Genomic DNA, 27,460 nt, shown 5'->3' with positions numbered 1-27,460 from the left:
CCCAATTTCCAGATTGCCTCAGTGACTTCTCATATCCAGTCCAGAGCTGGCTGTCACTTCCGTAATCCCTCTTTACACTTACCCGGTATAATCCCAAACACTATGAAGACCAACTCCCAAGTCTATGTTACAGAGTTGTTCCTAAGGGTCCCCTGCTGAAGCAGGCTAAATAAATGTAACTTTGATTGCAGATGTGTTCACGGTAGTTGCTGGTAGACTTAGATACAAAGAAAACTGACTCTACTAGAAACTGAAGGAAGAGGGCAGGGAAGGATTTCCTGAGGAAACCACACAGGAGGAAGGGTGTGGGAGGTGGCAAAGAATGTTCTAGAACAGTGTTGTCCAAGAGAATTTAGTTTAAAGATGGAAGTCTTCTATATCTTCTTTGTCCAATACAGTAGCCACAAGTCACATTGAACACTTAAAATGGTAGTTAGTGGGACTGAGAAACTAAATTCTTGATTTTATTTAATTTTCATTGCCACATGTGGCTAGTGGCTATGGCATTACACGGCACACTTCTAGAACATGGAGCAGCATGCACAAAGGTCCTGGGGGAAGAGGAAGTACTTCAGGTTCACAGAACCGAATGGAGCCCACAGCAGAGAGCACAAGGGGGAAAGAGGTAGAAGACGAGGTGGGAAAGGCAGAAGAGAAGCAGAATATGCAATGCCTTGTATACTCGTTAAAGATTTATATCTCAATCTTAAAAGCGATGGTTAAGCGGGGAGTGACATAATCAGATAAGCATTTTGAAAACACTATCCCTGGTACAGTGTACAAAAGCAGGCAGTATTATAGGCCAGAGAAACTGACAGATTGGGCCAGCATGGTGGAAGCAGAATGGAGAAAAATGGATTTGAGAAATGTTTAGAAATATTGATAGAATTGATAATGGATTGGGGGGGGGTGCAAAATATCAAGAAATATCCTAGTTTCTTGAGAAACCAGGATGGTGGTGCTACCCACTAAGGTGGAAAACACAAGGAAAGACTACAGGTCAGATTCAGGACAGATGGAGAGTCATACGCAGTTAGATATGAAGGTCTAGAGCAAAGAAGAGAGAGCTGGACTGGAGGAAAACATGTGAAAGCCTTTAGAGATACGTGACAACTGAAGCTGCGGGCATGAAGCCAAGAGCATTTTTAAGAGGAAAGAGTGATCAAAGTATCAAATGGTGCTGCAAAGTACCAGGTGTAACAGACAAGGGCTTCCATGGCCATTGTGTTCGGGAGGTGGGAAGACGACTGCTATCAATCTGAATAACGGGTCATCCAATCACAGCAAATTCGACTACACGCAGAGAAACCGAAATCTTCCTCAAGTATAAAATGTGTATGCTAAGCGTTTTCCAAAATGTTGCTTGATGCAGAAACAAATGGATGTAATAAAAGGATAGAAATCTGATGGTACCACATGCATTATATCAATATGTCTAAAATAAACATAGTAAAACCAAGTGCATTAAACACAAGTGAAACTATGTTCCAATTTAGTACTTGATTCAACACTTTTAAGACTTTTATCCTTAAAAAACATTTTTTTTTTATTTGAGTATAGTTGACACACAATGCTAAAGTAGTTTCAGGTGTCCAACATAGTGAGTGAACTTCTCTCTATATTATGCTACGGTCGCCACAAGTGTAGCTGCTATCTGTCACCATAGGCTTTTGCAGTATCATTGACTATATTCCTTATGCTGTGCCTTTTATCCCCATGGCTTATTCATTCCATAACTGGAAGCCTGTATCTCCCACTCCCCTTCACCCATTTTGCCCATCTCCCCCACTCTCCTTCCCTCTGGCAACCAACAGTTTGTTCTCTGTATTTATAGATCTAATTCTGCTTTTCGTTTGTTTATTCATTTGTTTTGTTTTTTAGATTCCAAAATGAGTGAAATCATATGGTGTTTGTCGTTCTCAGACTGACTTATTTCACTTAGCATTACACCCCCTAGGTCCATCCAGGTTGTTGCAAATGGCAAGATCCCATCTTTTTTTGTGATGGATTATTACTCCATGGTGTGTGTGTGTGTGTGTGTGTGTGTGTGTGTGTGTGTGTGTGTGTATACAAGATATACATATCTTTCTCTCTTTCTTTCTTACTAAAGTATTGTTCTTTAAATGTGTGGGAGGAAATGAGCTCCTAGTTAAAATATTAATCATGCTGGGCGCCTGGGTGGCTCAGTCAGTTAAGCGTCCAACTTCGGCTCAGGCCACGTTCTCGTGGTTCATGAATTTGAGCCCCACGTTGGGCTCTGTGCTGACAGCTCAGAGACTGGAGCTTACCTCAGATTCTGTGTCTTCCTCTCCCTCTGCCCCCTCTCCTGTTCATGCTCTTTCTCTCTCTCTCTCAAAAATAAATAAATATTAAGAAAAAACTGAAAAACAATTAATCCTACTGGACAGGGCTTAGATTCAGGATAACTTCCAGTTATCAGTCTACAGATGAATATAAAATCACTAACTAACCATCGTAGATCTATTGGGTATGACAAATAATCATTCTTTGCTTTCATTTCAGGATTTCTCTGCAAACTATGTTAATTTGACAAGTAACATACCAAGGACTGAATTATGAAATACATGGTAGAAATATCTGGTGCTTGCCCATGTATATAGTTCTTCTCATTCCTAAGCACATGGCAGAACTAAACTTCCCAGCCCTCTTGCAGTTAGTTAAGACCATGTGACTGGTTCTAGCCAATGAAAGATGAACGGGAGTGATGCATGTCACTATCAGGTCATAGTATTTACAAGTCAGTCTGCAATCTTCATGATCTCACTTCCCAAGCAGGGGGGCCCAGAGGCCACATATGAAGACAGGAATGTCATAAGATGGAGGGAATCTGGATTCCTGAGTCATTAATTAGAAAGAGGTCTGCAGACATGTATCAGGATTCTTACTAATAAGAAATAAACTTTTAGTGTATTAAATCACTAAGACTGTGGTGCTCCTTTATTCACACAGGTAGATAGACTCATTTTAACTGGCACAAAATTGTAGTACAGAATAAGCAAATTCTTCTTTCCATTTTGATTCTTATTATGACTGTACATATAATTTTTCTGTAAAAACTCTTCTTTCCATGTCTTATAGACCAATAGTAAGCTTCTACAGGACAGAACTCAAAGCAGCACCAGTAGAAGTAAATATTTACCAAATGTTCTTACAAAGGGACTGCACAATAAAATAGCTAAAATCAATCCATTGAAGAACTTTTTAATGTTACCACTGTCTTAAAAAGCTCCCAGCCTCAGTTGAGCCAAACGGCTCACTTCTCTGATATCCACCTACACACACATACACACACACACATACAGAAGAATCAGTCTCTAATAAGAAATGAAATTTGTAGGGCACCTGGCTCAGGCAATTAAGCATCTGACTCTTGATTTTGGCTTAGGTCACGATCATAATTAGTAGGCTGGAGCCCCACATCGGGGCCCTGTGCTGACAGCATGGAGCCTGCTTGGGATTCTCTCTTTCCCTCTCTCTCTCTCTCTCTCTGCCCCTCCCCGACTCACATGTGTGCTGTCTCTCAAAACAAATAAACATTTTTAAAAAATAAAATTTGCGGGGCACCTGGGTGGCTCAGTCGGTTAAGTGTCCGACTTCAGCTCAGGTCATGATCTTGCGGTTTGTGAGTTCGAGTGCCGCGTCAGGCCCTGTGCAGACAGCTCAGAGCCTGGAGCCTACTTTGGATTCTATGTCTGCCCCTCTCTCTGCCCCTACTGTGCTCATGCTCTGTCTCTCAATAATAAACGCTAGAAAATTTAAAAAAAAAAAAAAAAGTAAACCCCCTCTCTTATATGTTATGAATTTCTCAATTAGGTTATATAACATTTTTAAAAAATAAATAAAATAAAATAAAATAAAATAAAATAAAATAAAATAAAATAAAATAAAATAAAAAAATAAAATAAAATTTGCTAATTCAACAAGAGTCCCAAACATTGTAATAGTTTTCCTGAAAGAAGTACCAGATTTTAGACAAATTTTTCTTAGTGAAATTTACCTGGTGAAATTACTCACCTAATCTTAGAACCAGTTAGCAATGCCATGACTAAAGATAACAACAGATCTGACTCCATTTAATTTACATCATATTTAAATACAATATACAATGTAAACACTGATTTCCAAGACTAGGAGGGCAGCTACGCCAAATGTCATGAGAATAGTCTTCACATTGAGTTTCATGTAAGTTACTTTCTCATTCCCTTCCAAATAAAACCCGAAATACAATAGTTTCCTTTCACAAGCCTCCTTATCTACAACACAAACACAACTGATAACATACACCCCCAAACAGCATCATGGTTCTGTTGACATTGGGCCACCTCCGTGGACTCTTATGTGACTAATGGGAGATTTCCACACCCGCTGAGAAAAACCTCAGTGGCAAATTTTTAATGAAAAAGCATGTGACCGACATTCCCATGTGAAGTAAGCTGCTTTTGCTTTCCTCGCTAAAACATCCCAACTGCCTGTGGGCAAATCATAAATATTCAATAATGCCAAAAAGCTTACAAGATCCCTGTTCAGTTAAAAAAAAAAAAATGTCTGTTAACTATTTTAAGCAATATGGCCCAGAAAACTATGGAAGCTAACTTTAAGGCATTATTTTTTATTAGAAAGACATTGAAAGTTTGACTATAAAGCTACCAGAACTCAAGAAATATGGTAGCCTCTTAAGGGCAGGGGATTTATCATGTCTCACTCTGCTCTTCCCCGATTTCACACAGTACAGCAGGGACTCAGTGGTGACAGAGGGTCACCAGAGCAACTTGCCCACCTAACTCCCTATCGACACTGCAGAGAGCCAGTCCCTTTGGCTCTTCTGAAAGATAAGATACCGCTAATGACACTGACAGAGGACACGGAATTTTGAAAAAAACGTTGGGGTGAGTCACTCCCTGTCTTTAGGAATGGAACCACTGAGGGTTGGAAGGCCCCACACAGGTCCTGACGCCTGGCAGCCCGTGATGAGTCCCATCTCTACCACTTACTGCAGTATGACCATGGGCATAGGCCGGCTCCCTGTGCCTCAGTTTACTCACTTGGAAAACAAAGATGACAAAAATAGTACACCCCTCATAGGCTTTGGGTGAGGATTAAATGAGCAGAGCACATAGTAAGTAGGCCCATCAAATGTTTATTATTTTCAAATATTATGATTTAGGGTGCAATCTCAGCCTCAGGTGGTGGCATTTTGTCCCAGCGGCAACTAAACGGGCAGCAGGCTGCAAGCATCTGGCACACTGCCACGACATTGACTCCTCTTTAGGAAATTAGAAACCGTCTGTTTCGCCTTCTGCCACGGTCTTTTATTGTCCTGGGCAGACTGAAAAATGGGAAGCCAATGACCATCATCTCAAACACAGGGGCATGGCTCCTAAATGTTGGAAAAGCTGACCTGAACCAATAGGAAAAAAAAAAATGCATTCAATATCTTGGGTCAAAAATTGGAGAACTAACCCACAATTACACTCATTCTACAGAGATCCCAAGGCAACTAAATGGAGACAAGATGTCTTTTTAACAAATGGTGCTGGAACAACTGGAGAGTGATATGGAGAAAAAACAAAAATGGACCTCAACACTTCCCTTACTCCATTACAAAAGTCAACTCAAAAATGGATGATAAACCTATATGTAAAGGTGAAACTATTAAAAACCTAGGGGAAAAAAGCAAAAGAAAATCTTTGTGACATTGGGTCATACCAAGACTTCTTAAAAAGTACATAAAAAGCATAAACTAGAAGAGAAAAAATTGATCAAGATTAAATATTGTTGCTCGTTGAAAGACACGGTTAAAACAACAACAACAAAAAAGGCTACCTACCGACTGTAAAACATATAACTGATTTCACATTATTTAAGGAACTCTTAACAACTTAATTAAAAGAAGACAGGTCACTATAAGCTAACTAACTTGGATGTAAATTAAATAAATAAAAATAAAAAATAAAAAGAAGAAGACAGGTAACCCCATTTAAAAATTGGGTGAGGGGAGCCTGGGTGTTTTGGTCGGTTGGGCAGCTGGCTTCAGCTCAGGTCATGATCTCACGGTGCAGGAGTTCGAGCCCTACATGGGACTCTGTGCTGACAGCTCAGAGCCTGAAGCCTGCTTCAGATTCTGTGTCTCCCTCTCTCTCTACCCCTCCCCTGCTCACACTCTGTCTTTCTCTCTCGGTCTCTCAAAAATAAATAAACATTAAAAATTTTTTAAATAAAAAAAAATTGGGCAAAACATTTGAACAGACTTTTCACAAAAGAAGTTGTAAGAATGGGCAAAGAAGCACATGAATGATGTTCAACACCACTAGACATCAGAGAAAAGCAAACTCAAACCACAATGAGACATCATCACATATCCACTAAAATAGCTCATGTTAAAAAGACTGACAATACCAAGTTTGGGCAAGGATGAGGAAAATGGAAACCCTCATCTACTACTGGTGAGAATGAAAATGGCATGGCCATCCTGTACAGCTGTATCTTATAAAGTTGCACATATATTTACCCCATGACCTAGCAATTCTGGTCCTGGGTATTTACCCAGGAAATGAAAGCATACATCCACATTAAGGCATACACGTAGGGGTGCCTGGGTGGCTCAGTTGGTTGAGCGTCCGACTTCAGCTCAGATCATGATCTCACAGTCTGTGAGTTCGAGCCCTGCATCAGGCTCTGTGCTGACAGCTCGGAGCCTGGAGCCTGCTTCGGATTCTGTCTCCCTCTCTCTCTGCCCCTCCCCTGCTCATGCTCTGTCTCTCTCTGTCTCAAAAATAAATAAACATAAAAAAAAAAAAAAAAAAGCATACATGTGAATGTTCACAGCAGCATTACTTACTCATAATAGCCAAAACCAGAAGCAACAAAATATGTCCATTAACTGGTGAACAGATATACCACAAACAAATTGTGATAATATGCTTACCATGGAATACTATTTAGCAAGTAAATAAACGATTAACAAAAGCAACAAAATAGAAGAATCTCAAGTGAAAGAAAAATTGAAACTATAGTGACAGAACGCAGGTTAGTGCTTGCCCAGAGCAAGAGAGAGGAGAAGGCTTCAAATACAGGGGCTCAAGAAAACTTTAAGGGTGAGGGAACTTTCCTATTGATTCTGACGTTGATTCTGATACAACTACCACAATTTTCAAGCTGGTGAATTTAATAATTTTTTTTTTTACATTTATTCATTTTTGAGAGACAAAGAGAGACAGAGCACAAGCAGGGGAAGGGCAGAGAGAGAGGAAGACACATAATCTGAAGCAGGCTCCAGGCTCCAAGCTCAGCACAGAGCCCGACGCGGGGCTCGAACTCACAAACCGCGAGATCGTGACCTGAGATGAAGTTGGACGCTTAACCGACTGAGCCACCCAGGCACCCCTCAAGCTGGTGAATTTAAAACAAATGAGCAAAGAACCTTGTTTCTGTAAGTTCTACAGGCACATGAAAAGAATATGTGGTCTCTACTTGTAAAGTATAAAATGTACATGCATATACACACTTGATTGCTGATAATACAAATTCTTTCTTGAGTATTCAATCATACTAGGTCTTAAAGAGTCACACTGTTTCAAAAAATGCACAGGCAACATCTTTAGCTACCTTTTGGAAGGTTACAAACTAGACGAGGTCTAGAAAATTATTAAAATACATGTGTCTGGGTGGCTTGGTAGGTTAAACATCTGACTATGGCTCAGTTTGTGATCTCAAAGTTTGTGAGTTCAAGTCCCATGCAAAGCTCTGCTTTGATGGTGCAGAATCTGCTTAGGATTCTCTCTCTCTGCTCCCCTCTCCCACTTATTCTCTGTCTCTCTCTCTCTCTACCTCTCTCTCTCTCTCAAAATAAAAAATCAAATGAAAACTTTAAAAAAAACTTTTTTGAGAGGAAGAGAGAACGCACGAGCAGGGGAGGGGCAGAGAGAGGGAGGGAGGAAGGGGGAGAGAGAGAGAGGGAGAGAGAGGGAGAGAGAGGGAGAGAGAGAGGGAGAGAGGGAGAGAGGGAGAGAGGGAGAGAGGGAGAGGGAGAGAGAGAGAGAGAGAGAGAGAGAGAGAGAGAGAGAGAGAATCTTAAGCAGAGCCTGTCTCAGGGCATGATCTCACCATGACATCGTGATCTGAACGGAAATCAAGTCAGAGGCTTAACTGACGAAGCCACCCAGGCGCCACTAAAACCTTGTTATACAGATACAAACACGTTTTGAAAACTCTGAACTCACAGTTTTAATTACTTGATCCCACTCCAAAAGCAAACAGAAACAAAACTAGCTGGGGGTTCTGGGTTGAGGTTCTGGCTGCTGCGGACACAGCCAGGGACTCACCTCTGCGGTCCCGTCCTTGAAGCTCTCGCTGTAAGTGCTGTCGGGGGTGCTGCGCTGGTCATCCTTGAGGTAGGTGCTATGGCTGGCCATGGAGGGCACACCATACTGGGTCTGTTCAAAGATAAGCACACGTTGCTCCTCGCCATCTCCCCGGGGACAGTGCACGGGCGGGGCCATGAACACGGGTGTGAAATCTTCAGCTTTCACCACCGTGATTCCGGACACCGGGATGATGGCCGGGCTCTCGGAGATGTTTGTGCTGTAGTGTTCCCGTTTCGAGTTCTCCAGGTGGTCTTGATTTAGGGAAAGGTTCACTGGAACAGTCTTTAGGACCTGCACTCGGTTTTCTCCTCCGGTCAGATTACTCTGGGCTTCACTGGTGCCAAGGCAGTTTCTGCATGTTTAAACCCCCCCCACCCCCCCCAACATAACAGAATTAGAAAGATCACCACTTTGCGACTCCTAATAAAATAATGGGTGCCAGCAACAACCAGTGGATGTTAATGCCATTAGGGAAAAAGCTGATGGTGAACTTTACAAGGGAATGCAGTGGATCTTCGCATGACTAGAGGTAGGACAGTTGTTCCCGGAACCATGCAAATTACCCCGCCTATAAAGTGCAGTTGGGAAAAGGGGAAGAAAAAAAAAAAAAAAAAAAAGTTGACCCTGAATTTAGGCAAGCCTTAGATCTAACTCTATATTTCTCTCAGGGAATACAGAAGGATGGAAGAATAACTTAAACAAAATCAAAAGGAAACAATCATACAAACAGAATGTAACACATCTTACTGACCTGGTTTCTTCAATAAGTTAGAGGCATGAAAAAAAGAAAGGAGGGTGGGAAGCTTGTTCTAGAGTAAGAGATTTGAAAGGCATAACAATCAAACAGGATGAGTAGATCTTGTTTGGATCCTGATTTGAAAAGCCAAAGAGGCGTTTTGAGACAATGGGATCTTTGAGGCAATTGACTATGGACCTCAAGTGAGGTGATTATTGAGGAAGTATTGTTCATTTAGTTACGATAATGATTTTGAGATTATGGAATAAAACGTCCTTTTTATTTAGAGATATAAATGAGAAGCAGCTAGAGATGAAATGACATGATGTCAGGAACTTATTTCAAAGACTACTGCAATAAAAAAAGAGAGAGAGAGAAAGAGAAAAGGTAGACATGGAGCAGGTGTAACCAAAAGCTACCACTGCTGAGCCTGGAGAATGGGGTGGGTATTTGGGGGTTCATTATACTGTCCTCTTTATCCCTGGATATGTTTGAAAACTTTCAAAAGAAAAAGTTATAAAATAGCTTTTTTTAGGGGCACCTGGGTGGCTCAGTCAGTTGAACGTCCGTCTGGCTTCGGCTCAGGTCACGATCTCGCGGTCCGTGAGTTCGAGCCCTGTGTCGGGCTCTGGGCTGACGGCTCAGAGCCTGGAGCCTGTTTCAGATTCTGTGTCTCCCTCTCTCTCTGCTCCTCCCCCGCTCATGCTCTGTCTCTCTCTCTCTCTCAAAACTAAATAAACATTAAAAAAAAAATTTTTTAAGGTGGGGGCGGGACAAGAACTTGAAGGGGGGCAGTGGGAAGAATATATTTCACTGTTCTGTGGGCTAACCTCCTTGCAGGAAAGACAAAAGGCTATGAGAATTTATCATTAAAATATTTTCACTAAATGGAGAAACAACACGAGCTCATTGATACCCTTAGCACTGAATTACTTTTGGAGCTTCAGAGAGTGGCATCACTGGGCTTATGTAAAACAAGCTCTCTCAGATCTCAGACCTCCTGACTGGTACAAAGAGAAAGGAAAGGATTTGGAAAATTAATTCTCACCAGGCTAGGATAAAATACTTTCCACTTATACTACAGAATTCTGGGAGAGAGCAGAAGCAAAGAGAAATTCGTCAATGGAAGGGTATTGTGGATAGCACGGTGATTTTACTAGCAAAGTCCCTGTGGTCAGTAAAATTTGGGGCACCTCTCATTTATAGATTATTCTGAATGATATGGAGGGAAAAAAAAATACATATTTTGCATGGAGCCCTATCTCCAATGTCTGTGTTTTGTTTTGTTTTTAACTAGCGTGTGTGTGTGTATGAGTGTGTGCGTGTGCTTTAAATTAGTTAGCCCACTAGTGTGGGCTAACTGGCATCTCTCATAGAGAGAGAACTATTTGAATAAAATTGCTTCTTCCCAGAATTGACCTCTCCTGGCCCCTCTGAGCTTGCCTAGCTCTCCAGCAGGACTGTGCATTTTTGGCTTTGATTTCTCAGACAAAACCTCAAAGTGAATGAAGCTTGAGGAAAGAATGGCTCCGACATGAATAAAGACACCAGAAAAATACCTAAACTTTTCTGAGTCTGTCACAAATCTGTAGAAATCATTCCAGAAAGTAATTCTTTAAAAAAAATAAAATTGCAAGGCTACATTCTGGCTTTGACCTGCTTTCGTGGTCAGAGCAATACAGTGAATCTGCATATAAGACACGGTGAAATTTAGAAATTACGTTTAATCTGAGTCCAGTTAGCTAGATGATGCCAAACCCAGACCACCCGTTTATGTCAGCATTTCCTAAAACTCCATTGTTTAGAATATTGCATGGAATGTTAACAGATGGTCCTCAAAGACAGGAGTCTGTGATAAAATCAGTATTCAAAAAAAACAAAAAACAAAAACAAAAACTGCCATAACAAACCCAGCCTGGGTGGGTCACAAACATCATGAACACAGAAAAGGCTCCCAGGCATTCCTTCGCCTGTTTAATTATAACCCGGAATTTCCCAAACTAATTTTACCCCAGACTCTTTTGTGGAGGATTAACTAATAATACATGTGGATAACGTCCTGTGAGTTGGATGTACAAGGGCTGGTTGGTCTACACTGATTAGCTACCAAAGCAAGTGTCCAGTTTCTACTCTTCTGGACTTTTATAAGCACACACCTACTGCCTTCGCCAACAGATTCAAAGCTAACCAACTCCTCTGCGCTTAGAGTCCATTTCAAGCTAAATTTGTTAATTCTCTAATCCACGCAAGACACACGAATCCCAAACAAGAGACACAAGTCAAAATATTTGGGGCATTCTTAGAAGCCAACACAAGCGAACTACAGAGTCGTATAAACCTATATTGTAAATAAATATAAATAAACCTATATTATCAACTATAAACCTAATTGAACCATCGATATTACCACACGATGAGGAAATAACAGACACAGCGTCATCCTAGAATGTGTAACTGCCTCTGCAGAACAGTGGTAGTTTTAGAAGCTAGAGAACTTTAGAAAGACATCCAAAAAGTGGCTGATTATAGCAAAGTAAGAATTATCGTGAGCTACTGGCTCACCCGCAATAGAATTTAAAGTTGAACCAAATATTGCAATAGGAGGGAAAAAACGCAAGGCTTACGAACGGCACATTAAATATGCTTTTTAAAAAATCTGGGTCATGCCGGACTTTCAGTTATTTTTCCAAGTACCAACTTCTATATACAGACAGTTATAATGACACCATGCAAGCACATGGCACCTTAATTCCTGAATATGCTGCAGATCAAATGACATCCTTCCAAATTACATTCGACCTGAAGTCTACGAGGTCATAATTAGTCTACACAAGGTAGTTTTGTCTGTACCCCACTGCCAGTTATTTTGAAGCTGCTCCACCGAAATCACAAAATAACCATGAAAATACGATGTTGTTCTAAAAGATGCTGTAACGACAAATGGTCTCTTCTGTCTATTATGATGCAGACGCAGCACATACTTTAGACATGTTTTTCCCTGACCCTTCTATGAATACTGGTATACGATTTAGCAGACTGCACCTGCTTGGCTTAATAAATACCGGCTAATGGGAGGAAAAGTCACAAGATCTGAAGAGTATCAGGCTCCTTCTCCCTGTCATCACTGCTACCAACTAGGGTCCCCAAGACAGCGTGCAGCATCAGAAGATTCCTTGAAAACTGCACACCAGATGCAGACAGCCTTAACCTTTGCTAAGGGTGTACTTTGGAGGTGATACACAGCCCAGGGCTGCTGGCTGGTGGGGTGGTTCCTGCTGCCGTTCGTGTCATAAGCAGGTCCCATCAAGGCCAAGTAAGATCTGGATATATGAGCTAGCAGGGGATTTCATTTCTCCTGACTTCATATTTCCATATGAAAAAATCACCAGGAGCACCTGGGTGGCTCAGTTGGTCGGGCAGTTGACTTTGGCTCAGGTCATGATCTCACTGTTCTTGAGTTTGAGCCCTGCATCAGGCTCTGTGCTGACAGCTCAGAGCCTGGAGCCTGCTTTGGATTGTGTGTGTGTGTGTGTGTGTGTGTGTGTGTGTGTGTGTGTGAGTGAGTGTGTGTGTGTGTGTGTGTGTGTGAGAGGTGTGTCTGTCTCCCAAAAAGATAAATAAATGTTAAAAAAATTTTTTTTTTTAGGAAGAAACACCAAAGGAAAAGCACTGTGGTTTCTCCCCTATTCCTCTGCAGGAAAGGGATATATCTGATTAATGAGTTTGGGAGAAGTAGCTGAGTAAGGTGGTTCAGTCCCTTCTGGTTCCCTCTTTATGTCTGGCTCATCCCGGCCATACAGAGAGGAGTCCAGTCACCCCTGCCATACCACAGTGGCCTGTCCCTTCAGGGAGGCTTGCAGTCCTGCCTGAGACTAGGTGAGTAGACATACCTAAGTCAGGATTGACATGTTACAAGCTGCAGATTCAAAAATGGCATTCTCTGTTGGCTTAATCAGAAAGAAAACTGAATTTTTTTTTTCCTTTTCAATCTGTCTGTGTCTTGTGTTTCAATCGGTTCTTAATTCAGGATCGCAGGAAAAGGGGGGGTCATATAATGATCTCCTAACATCTGTCTTGCCCCTGCCCCCTCACAGTATGTGCTGCCATGCCTGGTTCTCTACCAACCGCCTCCTGGAGTGAGAAACAGCCCAGTCTCCTTCCTCTCCCCCTCATCAAAAGCAATCTCCACAGGGCTCACTCCCTCAAGGGCTTGATCGTAATTACCCAGCCATGGGATCGATCACAAGAGCTGACCCCGGCAGTACGCTATCTTGCCAGCATTTCACCTCTAACTCGGGATATCCAGGCTTCCAGGAAGGGGGTACATCAAGAGCCTGCTGATGACCCTTTGGATGCAATTTGTGGTCCCTACTGAGAGATCCAGTTTTGGTCAAGACTCTTCAAAGACAGAGAGAAGAGGCTAAACTTTTTGGTCCCATCTTCCCTTAAGAACAAAAATTATAGCTGAATACTATGGTTTTCAAAAACACCGAAAAAGAGTTATTTGGGGAGCCAGACATATCCCTTTACATAATACCATACCTTTTATCCGGCTCTTCCTGGCTGTCACTTGCTTTGCTTACAGATAGCAGCCTCTTGTCTCGAGGAACCTAGAAATATCACCAACCATCAGTGAGATTCACGTAGATGCAATTGTGACCTATGTGCAGAGCTAGAGACCAGCAGAAGCAAAGAAATGAGGTGGAATGTTCTCCGGGAAGAGGTGGCAAATTTGCTACAGGCAGGTGATGGTTAAAGGCGAGTAGCCCGGAGTGGCAATGACAATGCATCAGACACACGGGGGTGATGATAAACAGAAGGCCATAATGATCATGATTCTGCTATGCACTGCTGACAGGGGCAATTCTGCCTGGACTCCGACCACCGCCCAAGCCCTCCCCACCTTGGAAGTGAATGAAGGGAAAGGAACACCAGGTGTGGACGGGGAATCTGGACGCTGAAGCAGACAGAACTCACAAACCACATCATCATGCGTTAACAAGCATCCTGTTGAACAACAGGGGCTGACCCGCCACTCTGATGAGGGACTTTGGGTGCTGACACGGAGGGCAGCAAACCAGACGTGGGGCTACACTATCTAATGGGAGAGCAGCATCTAATATACCTGGGCCAGCCTTTAACCACCATCCCCATAGAGTTTGTAGCTTTGCTTCCAAATTCTTCTAATGCACTTTTAGTGTTGTCTTTGCAACCACAATGCCAGCACATTACCTGAAAGGTTATTGAAAAGTACTACTAGAGAAAAGAAACTCCTGCCGGCTGCATTTCTGACCACCATCCAATCACCCTACTGCAGCACGGGTCATTCACATATCTCTGCCATAGTTTCCAAACATATGAATAGTGGGTTTAGATTTGGTGGGTTGGTTGGATGAATGTTTTGTTTGTTTATATATTTTGTTTTGTTTTCTTTTGCGACATCTCCACACCTTCGTGCTAGCCAAACACCTTTGCACTCAAATGCAGCCCTCACTATTTTGACATAAAAGAGCTTTTATGAGAAACATCCCTCTTCTGGATTCTTCTAGAAATTCTTACAGTTTCCACTCACCTGGATACGTACGCAAGCCAGTCAGATGGATGAAGGAGACAGCATAGCAAGGTGGCTACCAGTCAAGACACAGACCTGTCTGGGTTCGAATCTCAGCTCTATCAGTAACTAAGCTCTGCCTCACTTTCCCCATCGGTAAACCACGCTCAATGGCAGTACTATAACTCAGAGCGTTTTTCAGGAAAATTAAATGAGTTAATTTTTTTCAAAGTACTTGGAGTATCTAATATTTTATAATATTTGTTAAATAAAAATAAGCCAATTTTAAGTCTTCTGTTCACGTGCCATTGTCAAGGGTCTACAGTCTACACTGTAGATAGAAATGAGGTGAATGAGGGGCAACTGGGTGGCTCAGCTGGTCAAGCGTCCAACTTCGGCTTAGGTCATGATCTCATGGTTGGGTGAGTTTGAGCCTTGCATAGGGCTGTCTGCTATCAGCACAGAGCCTGCTTCTAATCCTCTGTCCCCTTCTTTTTCTGCCCTCCCCCCATTCGTTCACACTCTTTCAAAAATAAATAAATATTAGGAAAAAAAAAGAAGGAATGAGGCGAATGAAACATATCTCCTATTATCAACTGAGGATGACAGATAACATAAAAACATAAACGTTCAAGCAACATTATTCACAATAGCCAAAAGCTAGAAACAACCCAAATGTCCATCTACAGATGAATGAATAAACAAAATGTGGTATATACATAAAATGGAATATTATTCAGCCTTAAAAAGAAAGGAAATTCTGAGACATGCTCTAATAGGAGTCTTGAAGACATTTATGCTAAATCCCATGTGACTCAAATCCACCCACTTTCCTCTGGACGCTTGCCTCCTGGTTCAGCCTCCAACATCTCTTCCCTAGGCTGCTGCATCAGCCTGCCAAATGGTCTCTCTTCTCCGTCACTCAGTCCCAGCAAATCCATTCTGGATCCATTAAGAAGATCCAGACTGGCCTTTAAAATGCAAGTCTAGGGGCACCTGGGTGGCTCAGTCGGTTGAGTGTCTGGCTCTTGATTTCGGCTCAGGTCATGATCTCACGGGTTCATGAGTCCGAGCCCCGCATCAGGTTCTGTGCTGAGGGTGTGGAGCCGGCTTGGGATTCTCTCTCTCCCTCTCTCTCTCTCTTTCTCAAAATGAATAAATAAACTTAAAAAAAAAAAAAAAAAAGCAAGTCTAATCCCACTATATTCTTACTTAAAATTCTCCAATGCTTCCAATTACTCTTGAGAACATGGCTGCAAAAAACATTCCACCTCAGTTTTGGGTGGCCCCATCACTGCCATGTACATAGTCACACTGTATCTCAAACATGCAATGCTCCTTCTTTCAGCAGAGCCATCAAAGTCCTCTCTGCCTTTGGATACCCATTCTACCTCCATAGTTATCATCATTGTTGGATGGTCACAGCTAGTGAAAATTTGTTGGATGGATGGATGGATGGATGGATGGACAGACAAATGGATATGCAGATGGATGGATAAATAGGTGGCTATATAAATGGACAACAAGCCAGTCAACAGACTGGTTTCCAGCACTCTACAGTCAACAGAACAGTTAGGAACCAACTAGCCAAAGAAGCTATTTACATAGAGCTGGAATCAGATAAATATGAACCACCAGCTCCTTCAGGGGAGAATGAAGATAAAGTGAGTCAAACCACTTTTAAAATTAACTAACTAATGGAATCTGTTATGTTTTTCTGTCATGCCTGAAATTCATCAAAAGTTCACACTTGACTTTGGAGCTGCTATTGATAAGTAGCTTGAACTGGATATAAAACTAGGCTAATATCTGAGCCCCTAAATTTTGAGAATTCTAGCAATTTGGTTATTTTTTTAAATTTTTTTTAATGTTTATTTATTTTTGAGAGAGAGTGTGTGTGAGCAGGGAAGGGGCAGAGAGAGGGAGACAATCTGAAAGAGACTCCAGGCTCTAAGCTGTCAGCACAGAGCCCAATGTGGGGCTTGAACCCACAAACCGTGAGATCATGACCTGAGCTGAATCCAGATGCTTAACCGACTGAGCCATTCAGGTGCCCTGCAATTTGGTTATTTTTAATAAATCCCATCTAATAAGCTTTGAATGGATTTTTAAAAATTTGAACCCATGTTTAAATGGGGTTCAAAAAAAAGGCAATTTCTGGGGCACCTAGTTGGCTCAGTCAGTTACACATCTGACTTCTGCTCAGGTCATTATCTTATGGTTCATGAGTTCAAGCCCCACAGCAGGCTCTGCACTGACAGCTCAGAGCATGAAGCCTGCTTCGGATCAGTGTCTCCCTCTCTCTCTGCCTCTCCCCTGCTCGCACTCTGTCTCTCTCTCTCTCTCTCTCTCTCTCTCTCTCAAAAATAAAATTAACATTTAAAAAAAAAAAAAGGCAATTTCTAGTGGTGGACAGTGTTAGGAACTGAATGAATGGTTTCCCCTCAAAGTTTATGTGTTGAAGCCCTAACTCTCAACGTGACTGTATTTGGAGACAGGCTTTGCAGGAGGTAATTAAGGTTAAATGAGGCCATAACAGCGGGGCCCTAGACCAATAAGACTGATGTCCTTATAAGAAAAAGAAGAGACCACAAAGAAATACACAGAGAGAAAAGGCCATATGAGGACACAGCCAGAAGGCAGCCATCTGCAAGTCAGGAAGGAAGAGAGGCCTCACCGGAAATCAAGCCTGCCAGCCCCTTGATCTTGGACTTCCAGCCCCCGGAACTGAGAAAATAAGTTTCTGTTGTTTAAGCTACACAGTCTGTGGAATTCTGTTATGGCAGCCCCTCAGACTAATACAGACAGTGTAATAGAATGGATATTAGGAAATTTACAGGATTGTCTTTTGACCTTGAATAAATCCCACTTAGTTGCTTGAAGTATAAAATATAAAACCTGATGGGCTTCACTGCAGTGATCCTATGGTGACAGTTTAAAAATGTACAGGAAAAGACTTTGAAATGTGTGAACTATTATACCAAGATATGGCTTTGCAGTTTCCAAGGACAGGGATCACCATTTCTTGAGTGCCTGCTGGGTATCACACACTCCTCTCTGTGACAAAGCCCACTACTGTCCCTTGAGGGGTGATGTGGTCCAACCTTAGCAATGAGGAAAAATGGTGTATTTTACAAAAAGAATCTATTAGCACTTCCAAAACAGTATAAAAAAAATCTATCAAACTTAAGTGACAAAACGGCAGCAATTGTTACAATAATTTAACTTTCCACAGCTTACAACTCAAAAAACAGAATCTTTTTTTTCATTAATATTTTACTTTATACAGAAAGAAGGTCTATCCTCAAAGTAGATTTAACTCTGTTAATCTTTAATACCAGCATATATAAGTTGTGAATGTCAGAGATCTCAGGCCTGAAAATAACCACTTGGGCACAGTTTTGGGAAACAAGACTAATTCTTCAACGTTTAAAATGTTTCAAGCAAAAACAATCAAGCTTGTGTGACATAAAGGGAGCCATGTAACTCTACTTGTCCACACAGTCTCAGAAACCATTTTATTTCAAAGTTTTATATCCTAGGGGCGCCTGGGTCGCTGAGTCGGTTGAGCGTCCGACTTCAGCTCAGGTCATGATCTCGTGGTTCGTGAGTTCGAGCCCCGCGCCAGGCTCTGCGCTGACAGCTCAGAGTCTGGAACCTGCTTCAGATTCTGTGTCTCCTTCTCTGTCTCTACCCCTCCCCCGCTTGCACATGCACTCTCTCTCTCTCTCTCAAAAATAAATAAAAACATTTAAAAAATGTTTATATCCTAAATTAATAAATTAATCAGGAAAAATGTTAATTCAGTAGAGTTATAGACTTGACAACAAATTGAGTTTTATGTAAAATCCTTACTCTACATCTCAACATATTTACAGACAGCAATGTTTCAACTTTCCTTTAAATATTAAGAATATGCAAGAGGAGAGGTAACTAGGTACCACATTTACTAATAATTATCCTCTGAACCTATGGGAAATAAAATACATTGCTTTTATAAATTACTAATTATTTGGTTTTGAGGTATATTTCTCTTTTCATCAATACAAAGGAATTGCCATCTAATACAGCTATCTGAAATGACGTCCACCACAACGGGATGGAATAAAATCTATTTGTAAAAAATGAGAATATATTACTTCAAGACATTTCTTAGTATAGTTCTTCAATGTCTTACCAAACTATCAACATGTTAACTTAATATAGTTATAAAAGGAAGCTGTAATGACCCAAGTGATTACATCAGGGTCACTCTTCATGGTGGGAGATCTTTGGAGAGTATGAGAACTCTGGTTTAGGACAGAGAAAGGAAACAACACAATGTACAAAAGTGGAGAGGTGGAAGGACACAGAGAGCAAGAAACAGGGAGGAAAAGAGGAAGAGATTAAAGCTAACTAAAAGGAAAATTGTTCCTCTTGGGTGATCTCATGATGGGAGGGGGCAGGGGCGGGGATTCAGTTCTTGTTCAAAAATAAAGCGTTCACTGTGCCCGACTAGCAACATAAACACAGCCATTGTCACCTTTGTGCCAATTCCCAGCCTACACAGGAACGGTGTTTACAATCAAAGCTGGCAGTAAATCTTCTCATTCGGTAAATACTTGTTGATTTTTTACACTTCACCAGCGCTAAGGGAACTGGTCATCCCTTCGTAAGAAACAGACCACGGTTTCCTGTTTCGTTTCCTGAAATAGTCCTATTTTGAAGGTATTACACGGCAGGTATTTTTGTAAGGTAAGTGAATTACATTCATTTTGTTTCAAGGATTTTTCTAAATAAATATTTAGTGCCCATCAAAACACATGGAAACAAGGGTTATAACAAAAGTGGGTTTTGGAATTGCTGCAAAAGCACTCATTGGAATATTCCTTTCATAAAACTAAAATTATCAATAATCTAGAAACTCCAAATGGGCATTAAGGAGGGCACTTTCTGGGATGAGCAGTGGGTGTCATATGTAAGAGATGAATCACTGAAGCAAAGACCACGCTGTATGTTAACTAACTTGAACTTAAATTAAAAAGAAAATGTTTCGGGGCGCCTGGGTGGCGCAGTCGGTTAAGCGTCCGACTTCAGCCAGGTCACGATCTCGCGGTCCGTGAGTTCGAGCCCCGCGTCAGGCTCTGGGCTGATGGCTCGGAGCCTGGAGCCTGTTTCCGATTCTGTGTCTCCCTCTCTCTCTGCCCCTCCCCCGTTCATGCTCTGTCTCTCTCTGTCCCAAAAATAAAATAAAAAACGTTGAAAAAAAAATTAAAAAAAAAAAAAAAAAAAGAAAATGTTTCTATTATTTTTAAAAAATGAGAAATCTAAAAGCAACCTAAAGGCCCAAAAACTGAGTGATGACTAAATTACAGTAGAGCACTCAATGCAATTTTTTTTTAAGTAATCTCTATGCCCAGCGTGGGGCTTGAACTAACAACCCTGAGATCGAGTCACTTGCCCTACAGACTGAGCCAGCCAGGCGCCCCTGTCATCTTTTTATTGACCAAAAATCATAAAGTGAAAATGGCAGCAAGGAAGTATTTGCAATATGGTATGAAGTAGGAGTTACATGCATGTGAACAGAGGCCACAGAAGTCATTATCCCCAACTGAAAACTTCCTGTGGGTGGGTGGTGAAGTTCTGCTCCAGCGATGGGAAAGCAGGGAGGCAAGGAGAACAGAACAGGCTGAGTGAGTTCCAATGTGACCTCGGAACTAGTAAGTTCTCTCCACTCCTCCCACCAACCGGGGGGGGGGGGGGGGGGGGGGGGGGGGGGGGGGGGGGGGGCGTTCTCTGGGGACCTGAAGAGGAGCAGGCAGGGCTGCGGGGTCTACCTTGTAGTAGTCGTACAGCAGACCCAGGGCAGCAGCACTGTCCTCATCACCATTAATGCTCATCATCGCCTTGGTGGCTGCCGTCAGGGGATTCTCCAAATACGACTTCCAGGCTTCATCTTCACTGGTGTAGGCTCTTCGGGTATTGAACGGAGGGTCGCTGGGCATGGGCACTAAGGCCACCAGTCGTTTCGTACTTGAAAGCAAGAGAAATGTGAGGTTCATTATCAGAGAAATGATCCCTTTTCCACCAAATTTACATACATTACATGGTTAATTTGCACTCCCCCAGAGTGGAGAAGGGCAGGTTAACACTAAAGCGGCTGCCACATCGCATTTATAAAGCCCCTAGGCCCCTGAGAACTAATAATGGTCTTTACAAGGTTGTATGAGGATTAAGTTGAGCCTCTTCGCACTTGGGCTTTTCATCTTCTGGCATTCTAGGAGCCAAATCATTTTTATTTGATTGCTCTTTATTAAGGAATATTAGAATGCATGTGACTGTGTGAGGAAGCAGGTTTCATTTAAACCTCTGAGTTCTAATTGTAAATAGATATGTGCAATGCATTAAATGGAATCAATACGTTAACGATGACTAAAAACTTTTATCTGGTTGAATCTACATTTGAAATGGTTTGCACCAATTTGACAATAAATTTCATATTAAAAAAGTTTTTTTTTAAACATTAAAAAAAATGAAATGGCTTGCAAATTATACACCAGTCCACATCTCTTCATTGAAATGGCAGTATAAGCTACTTTGTAAATAAGACATATTGTAGACACGCTGCGTAATACCCATACGAAGCAACAGTAATGACACAGACTCCATGTGAACCCTGGGTGGCCACAGGATCCTACTATATTTCGATGACATAGAAGTTCCAGGTTATAAAATCCTCATGGAAAGTGAGTAGAGTATATGGAGAATTAAAAAAAAAAATTTTTTTTAACGTTTATTTTTGAGAGCGAGAGAGACAGAGTGCAAGTGAGGTAGGGGCAGAGACAGAGGGAGACACAGAAGTCAAAGCAGGCTCCAGGCTCTAAGCTGTCAGCACAGAGAGTGATGTGGGGCTCAAATCCACGAACCGTGAGATCATGACCTGAGCCGAAATTGGACACTTAACCGACTGAGCCACCTCGGTGCCCCTGGAGAATTTTCAACAGAGACAGAAAGGGATTGGACTCATTTATCAACCCTAACCAAGCCAAACTTGGTAACTGACACGGTAATTTCTTACAGAGGATGTGACAGTGACTCAAACACCCAAATACCATGACAGTCCTCCGCAGCTCCCTGGGCCAGGACCCCAGTTGTCAAGCTACAGGAGCCCAGAAAGGCTTTGGCACTTGTCTTCTGGCCCTCTGTCGTTTGCTCATTGAAACAGAACCAAAATGTAAGGATGACATATTGTATTTCAATAACAGCTGTAACACATAATACCATAACATGGACAAGCAACAAGACTGGTGAGGGCAACACCTGGATTAATAGATGGAAATTTAGCCACCGTGGGTCCTCTATGGTCGCTCAATTCGAAAAGAGGGTGTACCTTTTGGCTGACACTCCTATAGGACCTTCCAATGGTAGATGGTCTTTCAGCTCACTTTGTGAGAGAGAAACGTTGCGCACTCTCGACAAAGGCTGTGCTGAGGGCCCTTTCTGTGTTGACGTGGTGCCGCGCACTGGTGTAAGATCAGAAAATGACACTGTCATTGGTAAGCTCTATCGGGGAGTAAGGGTGGGAAATCCACATTTAGCAGAGTGGAATTCTAGGCTAGATAGTCTCCAGGCCCCTGATTTCAACTCTACTTTGGTGGTTTGGCCAAACAACTGGCTGGGAAGAAAGAAGGGATACTGACCCAACTGCAAATGAAGTGGATTAAAATGGTAAAATGGTGTATCTAGAAGTAAAGGAGAAAAACCCTGGTGGAAGGGTTTACTAACCATCAGGCAGTGTGGTGGCGTGGACTGGCATGGGTGCTGGAAGGGAGTCCTTGCCCACCATTTACAGAGGTAGAAAACCGTCTGAGTTTCAGCTTTCCGTGCCTTAAATAAAGACAGCAATGCCCACCCTACTTACCGCACAATGTGACTGTGAGAAGCAGATAAAAAATGGATAAAATAGAGCTTTGTAAACAGCACACTGCTATACAAATAACGCGTACTACAATCAGTGCACCGTTCATTGTTCCTGTAAAGTTTCTAGGTGCACCAATTTTTGGAAAAGTCAATTATAATTTAAAAGTGTTAAAGATAGGAGCACCTGGGATGCTTGGTCTGTTAAGCGCCTGACTCTTGATTTTGGCTCACGTCACGATCTCAGGGTCGTGGGATCGAGCTGCGCTGTCAGAGGGATTCTCTCTCTCCCTCTCCCTCCCTCTCTGTCCTTCACCCACTCGCACGCTCTTTCTCTTGCAAAATAAATAAATAAACTTTTTTTAAAAAAAGTGTTAAAGATAATCATTAATTAGAGGGAAGTGTTTATTGAGAACTTAGTGGATGCCAGGCCTTATGCCAGTCGTTGAGGATGCAGTGACAAACAAAACAGACCCCGTCCCGTTGCCCACACAGCTTGCAGTCCAGTGGAGGAGAGAAAATACCAGCATTAAAATAGCGATGAGCCCGAGAAAGGGTGCATGACAGAGGAGACCAACCTATTCGGAGGATCGAGGAGGAACTAAAGTGTCTACAAAGACCTGAAGGGAGGGAATGTGTTGGTCAATGTTGAAATGGGCAGATATGGGAAATATTTTTTAAAGTGAAGAATATTTTGGTAATTCAATATAATGGAATTTTCTGACAAAAGGAGCTCACTTGTATTCATTTTGGAGTCCGCTAGAAAAATTTATACTTTCGAATCTAATACTAAAATAGCATTTTCGTGTTGCAAAAATTACTAACTTACATAGGATATGGTTGGATTTGGGGACAGAAATGTTGGTGACAACTTAAGGGTCTGTCACTACAGGAAATGAGGTCTCTGGGGAGAATCAAGAGTGCGGAGGTGATGAGCCCAGATGTGGCAATGCCACCATCACCTCTTCCAAGGTTGTTCAGCTGGGACCACCCTGGCTGATTCCACCACTTAGAGGACGAAGCAGCAAATTCTGAAACCTAATCTGTGTCCAGCAGGGTCCAGCCATCACACTCACTTAAATGCTTAAACACCTAAAATGCTCAGTCCTACAGGAATGAATGAAGAGCTTCATGTTATTCGCAGTGACCTCATCATTGAAAAAGATTTGGATCTTACTCTCTTTGATGACTGAGAGAAGCATACATTGCTGGGAGGAGAAAGGTGTTAATTACAACACTGGCTAATTTCCAAAACTTAACAGGAAGTGCCAGGCTGAAGGGTAAGAGCCAACTCTTAGTTTACACTAAGTGGTGTCCTGATTCACTGGAGAGATTTTTCTTCCAGTCTTCCTTCTTAATATCCCTCCTTCCTCCTCCCTCCTCCCTCCTCCCTCCTCCCGGGTCTTCTGGATTGCCGACTTCATTGGTTCCTAGCACAAATTTTCACTCATAAATTTAGACTCATCAGCCTTTCCCCTATGATGAAACGGTTGATGAATCCTTACATGATTCGTGGAAAGAAATATCCTGGGAAAGCACTTTACTAGCTGGCTCTTTTCACATTTTGATGGCCAAAGGAGCCTTTTTATGGTCTTTCCTATAACTGAGGAATGACTTTGTTTTTTGGCTTCATAGATTATAATCTCTCTGGTACAGAACATTGTTGAATAAAGCCTGGTTTAATAAAAACAGATCACTGGTACACTGAGCAAAGATGCAGACTCGTAAAGAAAGGAAAAGTTTCACAGAGCAGATTTTACCGAAGTTTGGTAACTCTGAAGCTGACTTTCCTCATTGTTCTTTTGGAAGGGCAGTTCTCCTGCAGCTCTGGTCAACTTTTGAAAATAGTCTCTTTGTAGCTGTTGGTATGGCATGTTCTGGGTAGCCTCAAACACAGAACTGTAAACAGCAACTATAAACTTGATCCCTGGGCCTTCTTTGGAGAGAAGTTTAGTTTAATACCTGACAGCATTCACAGCCAGGCTAAAGGCAGTGTTAGATCGCACATATATCTGTGCTCATTTTTTTCTTCAAGCCACTACTTTGCTTTGTGGATGTTGGGAGAACAGTTAAAATGAGTCATCAGCGGAAGCAGCGAAAGAGGTGGGGCAGTCATGCGACGGAGACTGAGATCACAAGGAGGAGTCGGGAAAAGCTCCAGATCACATTCTGCCAGAGGCAATCTACCAACCCCCACAAGCATTACCAAGAGTCTAATGCAGGAATGCCGTGCTAGGGAGAAGCACACGGAACAGCGAATATCTTTACCTTCTAAAAAGATGTGTAGTGATGGCCAATAAATCCAGACACAAACCCATGTCACTTCAGACCCCAAACAAAACTGAGGACGTGACATAGTCACACAAATTATCACTTTTGATCCATTTCTCACCCTCCATTTCTTTCATAACTCTTGGAGAACACTGATTTTTGTCTTTTTTGTTTTGGTTTACTTTGTTGTGGGAGGGGTTCTCAATCCAGAGGGAGGATGGTTTTGGATAAATCTCAGATTTGAATAAATCTCAGTTTTTTTGTGTTTTTTTTTTTTTTAATGTTTATTTATCTTTGAGAGAAAGAGAGTGAGTGGGGGAGGAGGAGGGAGAGGAGGACAGGGGATCCGAAGCGGGCTCTGCACTGAGAGCAGCGAGCCCATAGTGGGGCTTGAGCTCACAAACCATGGGATCCATGATCTAAGCCGAAGTTGGACGCTCAACACTCAATTGCCTGAGTCACCCAGGAGTCCCTAAATCTCAGTTTTCATTTCAGTGTTGTCAATTATTGAATTTAGATGAGTTAGTTTCCTTCTTTGAGCTTCCATTTTTTTCGTCTGGAACATGATATCCATCTTTTAAAGCTGTTCTAAAGGAATAACCCGGATATTTATAAATGAAGTGCCTGGCACATTACAGATAAATAGTTCAAGAAATAATAGTTTATGAACAGTAATATAATAATATATAATGATATTATTAGTATGACTTCTCTTTAGAACTGATTCTATCAGTGACCTCTGTTCAAAATCCAACAGTCTGTTTTCAGTTTTTAATCTCCTTGAATTTTCTCAGCCATCTCTTACATCTGTAGAATCCTGCCTTGCCTGGTTTCCAAGACAGTGGGAGAGTGGTTCTCCTCTGCGGCCATTCTTTCCCAGTTTGTATTCCACCTCAATTCTCCTTTTATATGATCCTGAAGGCTTCTCTCTTTTATGTCCATTGTTGATTCTACTGACTTTCACTGATCTTCTACCTCAATGACAAACACATGTGTATTGCCAGAGACCCAGTTCTGCACTTTCTGCTCGGATGCTCTGTTGTCAACTTAAACTCAACAGGTCCAAAACGAAGCTAATCATCACTTCTCAGCCGGGCACTCCTCGCCATCGTCTGTCCCTGGTCGTCTAGAAGCAAGTCTTTTGTACTGGTTGAAAAGATACACTCAGTACCATATTGCCTGGGTACGAATCCTGGCTGCACTACTTACTAGCTGTATAACCCTGGACAAGTTCATCTTTCTGGGCATCAGTTTCCTCACCTGTAAAACTGAGATATACTTCAAATGAAGTAAAATAATCTGCATTCCCTAGTATTTCTGTCAGAATTAAGTACAGACGCAGGGTAAAAGCAATGTACATGCTGGCTCTTGTTAATTCTCTTTGTCCCTTATACAGAGTCAGTTACCATATCCATCATCCCAGCTTTAAGTCCTATCTCTTCACACCTCCAGCTAGTCTCCCTGTCCTTCAAGTTTCCCCTCTTCAATCCGTATTGCAGCCCCATGGAATCGTCTTCCTGGAACATTTCCGTATATACAAGTTGTAGTTTCAAGTACTATAAAGGGAATGGGGGAAGGACAGGAGCTGGATTTTTCATGTTTTCATAAAATCAACGTATAGCATATTTGTAAAGTTGATGGTGAGCTATAAAGTGCTACACAAGGGGGGTCTGGGTGGCTCAGATGGTTGGGTGCCCGACTTCGGCTCAGGTCATGATCTCACGGTTTGTGGGTTCGAGACCCGCGTCAGGCTCTGTGCTGACAGCTCAGAGCCTGGAGCCTGTTTCAGATTCTGTGTCTCCCTCTCTCTCTGCCCTTCCCCCATTCATGTTCCCTCTCTCTCTCTCTCTCTCACTCTCTCTCTCTCTCTCAAAAATAAATAAACATTAAAAAAAAAAGTGCTACACAAATGTAAGTTGCCTTAATTGTAAATTTAATTTTTTTTAATGTTTATTCATTTTTGAGAGACAGAGCATGAGCAAGGGAGGGATAGGGAGAGAAGGAGACACAGACTCTGAAGCAGGCTCCAGGCTCAGGGCTGTCAGCTCGGAGCCTGACGGGCCCCCCCACCCCAGGCCCCCCCCCCCCCCAACTCACCAACCATAGTATCATGACCTGAGCTGTAAAGCCGGCTGCTCAGTGGACTGAGCCACCCGGGAACCCTGCCTTAATTGTAAACCTAATTTAACTATTGATCATATCTAAACTATCTTTCTCTCACCTCCTAATTCTCACCTTCAAATTAAACAAATTGAGGATTCATTCTTCTATTCTCCTTAAATGTGAGCTACATCACTAGGAAACCAAGCAGATTTACATGGAGACCTGAGGCAAAACAAGAGGAAGGATACAACCCAATCAGCAAAGGTCCGAAACTCACGGGCCTTTACTCCTACCTGTTGTCCATCATTCTCAACATTGACTTGAGCTGGAGGCGAAAGAATTTTTCCACCCTGGACAAGCCACTTCCTTTTCTCTAAGAAATGAAGTTTTTATATAATTCACAGGATTTCATGTTATAATCTCTACTTCAATCTCCCCCTCCATCCCCCCATCCACATCTCTTTCTTGTTCTCTCTCTCTCTCTCTCTCTCTCACACACACACACAGTGCCTTTATCTT

The 27,460-nt window shown here is 42.1% G+C and overlaps 1 protein-coding gene across 4 annotated transcripts in view; it reads right to left on the bottom strand.

The window, feature by feature from the left end:
• GRHL2 (grainyhead like transcription factor 2) overlaps positions 1–27,460 on the bottom strand; it is a 170,389-nt gene that overhangs the window by 99,512 nt on the left and 43,417 nt on the right. For all 4 annotated transcript variants that reach the window (XM_053896592.1, XM_019467969.2, XM_053896591.1 and 1 more), the window contains exons 2-4: positions 20,488–20,683; positions 13,663–13,730; positions 8,343–8,736 (exon numbers count right to left, since the gene is read on the bottom strand). In XM_053896592.1, the coding sequence (XP_053752567.1) occupies positions 8,343–8,736; positions 13,663–13,730; positions 20,488–20,655 (630 nt within the window). In that variant the 5' untranslated portion in view covers positions 20,656–20,683. The remainder of the gene's footprint in view (positions 1–8,342; positions 8,737–13,662; positions 13,731–20,487; positions 20,684–27,460) is intronic.

This window comes from Panthera pardus, unplaced genomic scaffold (genome assembly GCF_024362965.1).
Source record: "Panthera pardus isolate Hobbes unplaced genomic scaffold, ASM2436296v1 HiC_scaffold_7, whole genome shotgun sequence".
NCBI lineage: Eukaryota > Metazoa > Chordata > Mammalia > Carnivora > Felidae > Panthera > Panthera pardus.
Note: the sequence above shows the minus strand (reverse complement) of the source record. Positions and strands in the feature narration are given on the sequence as shown.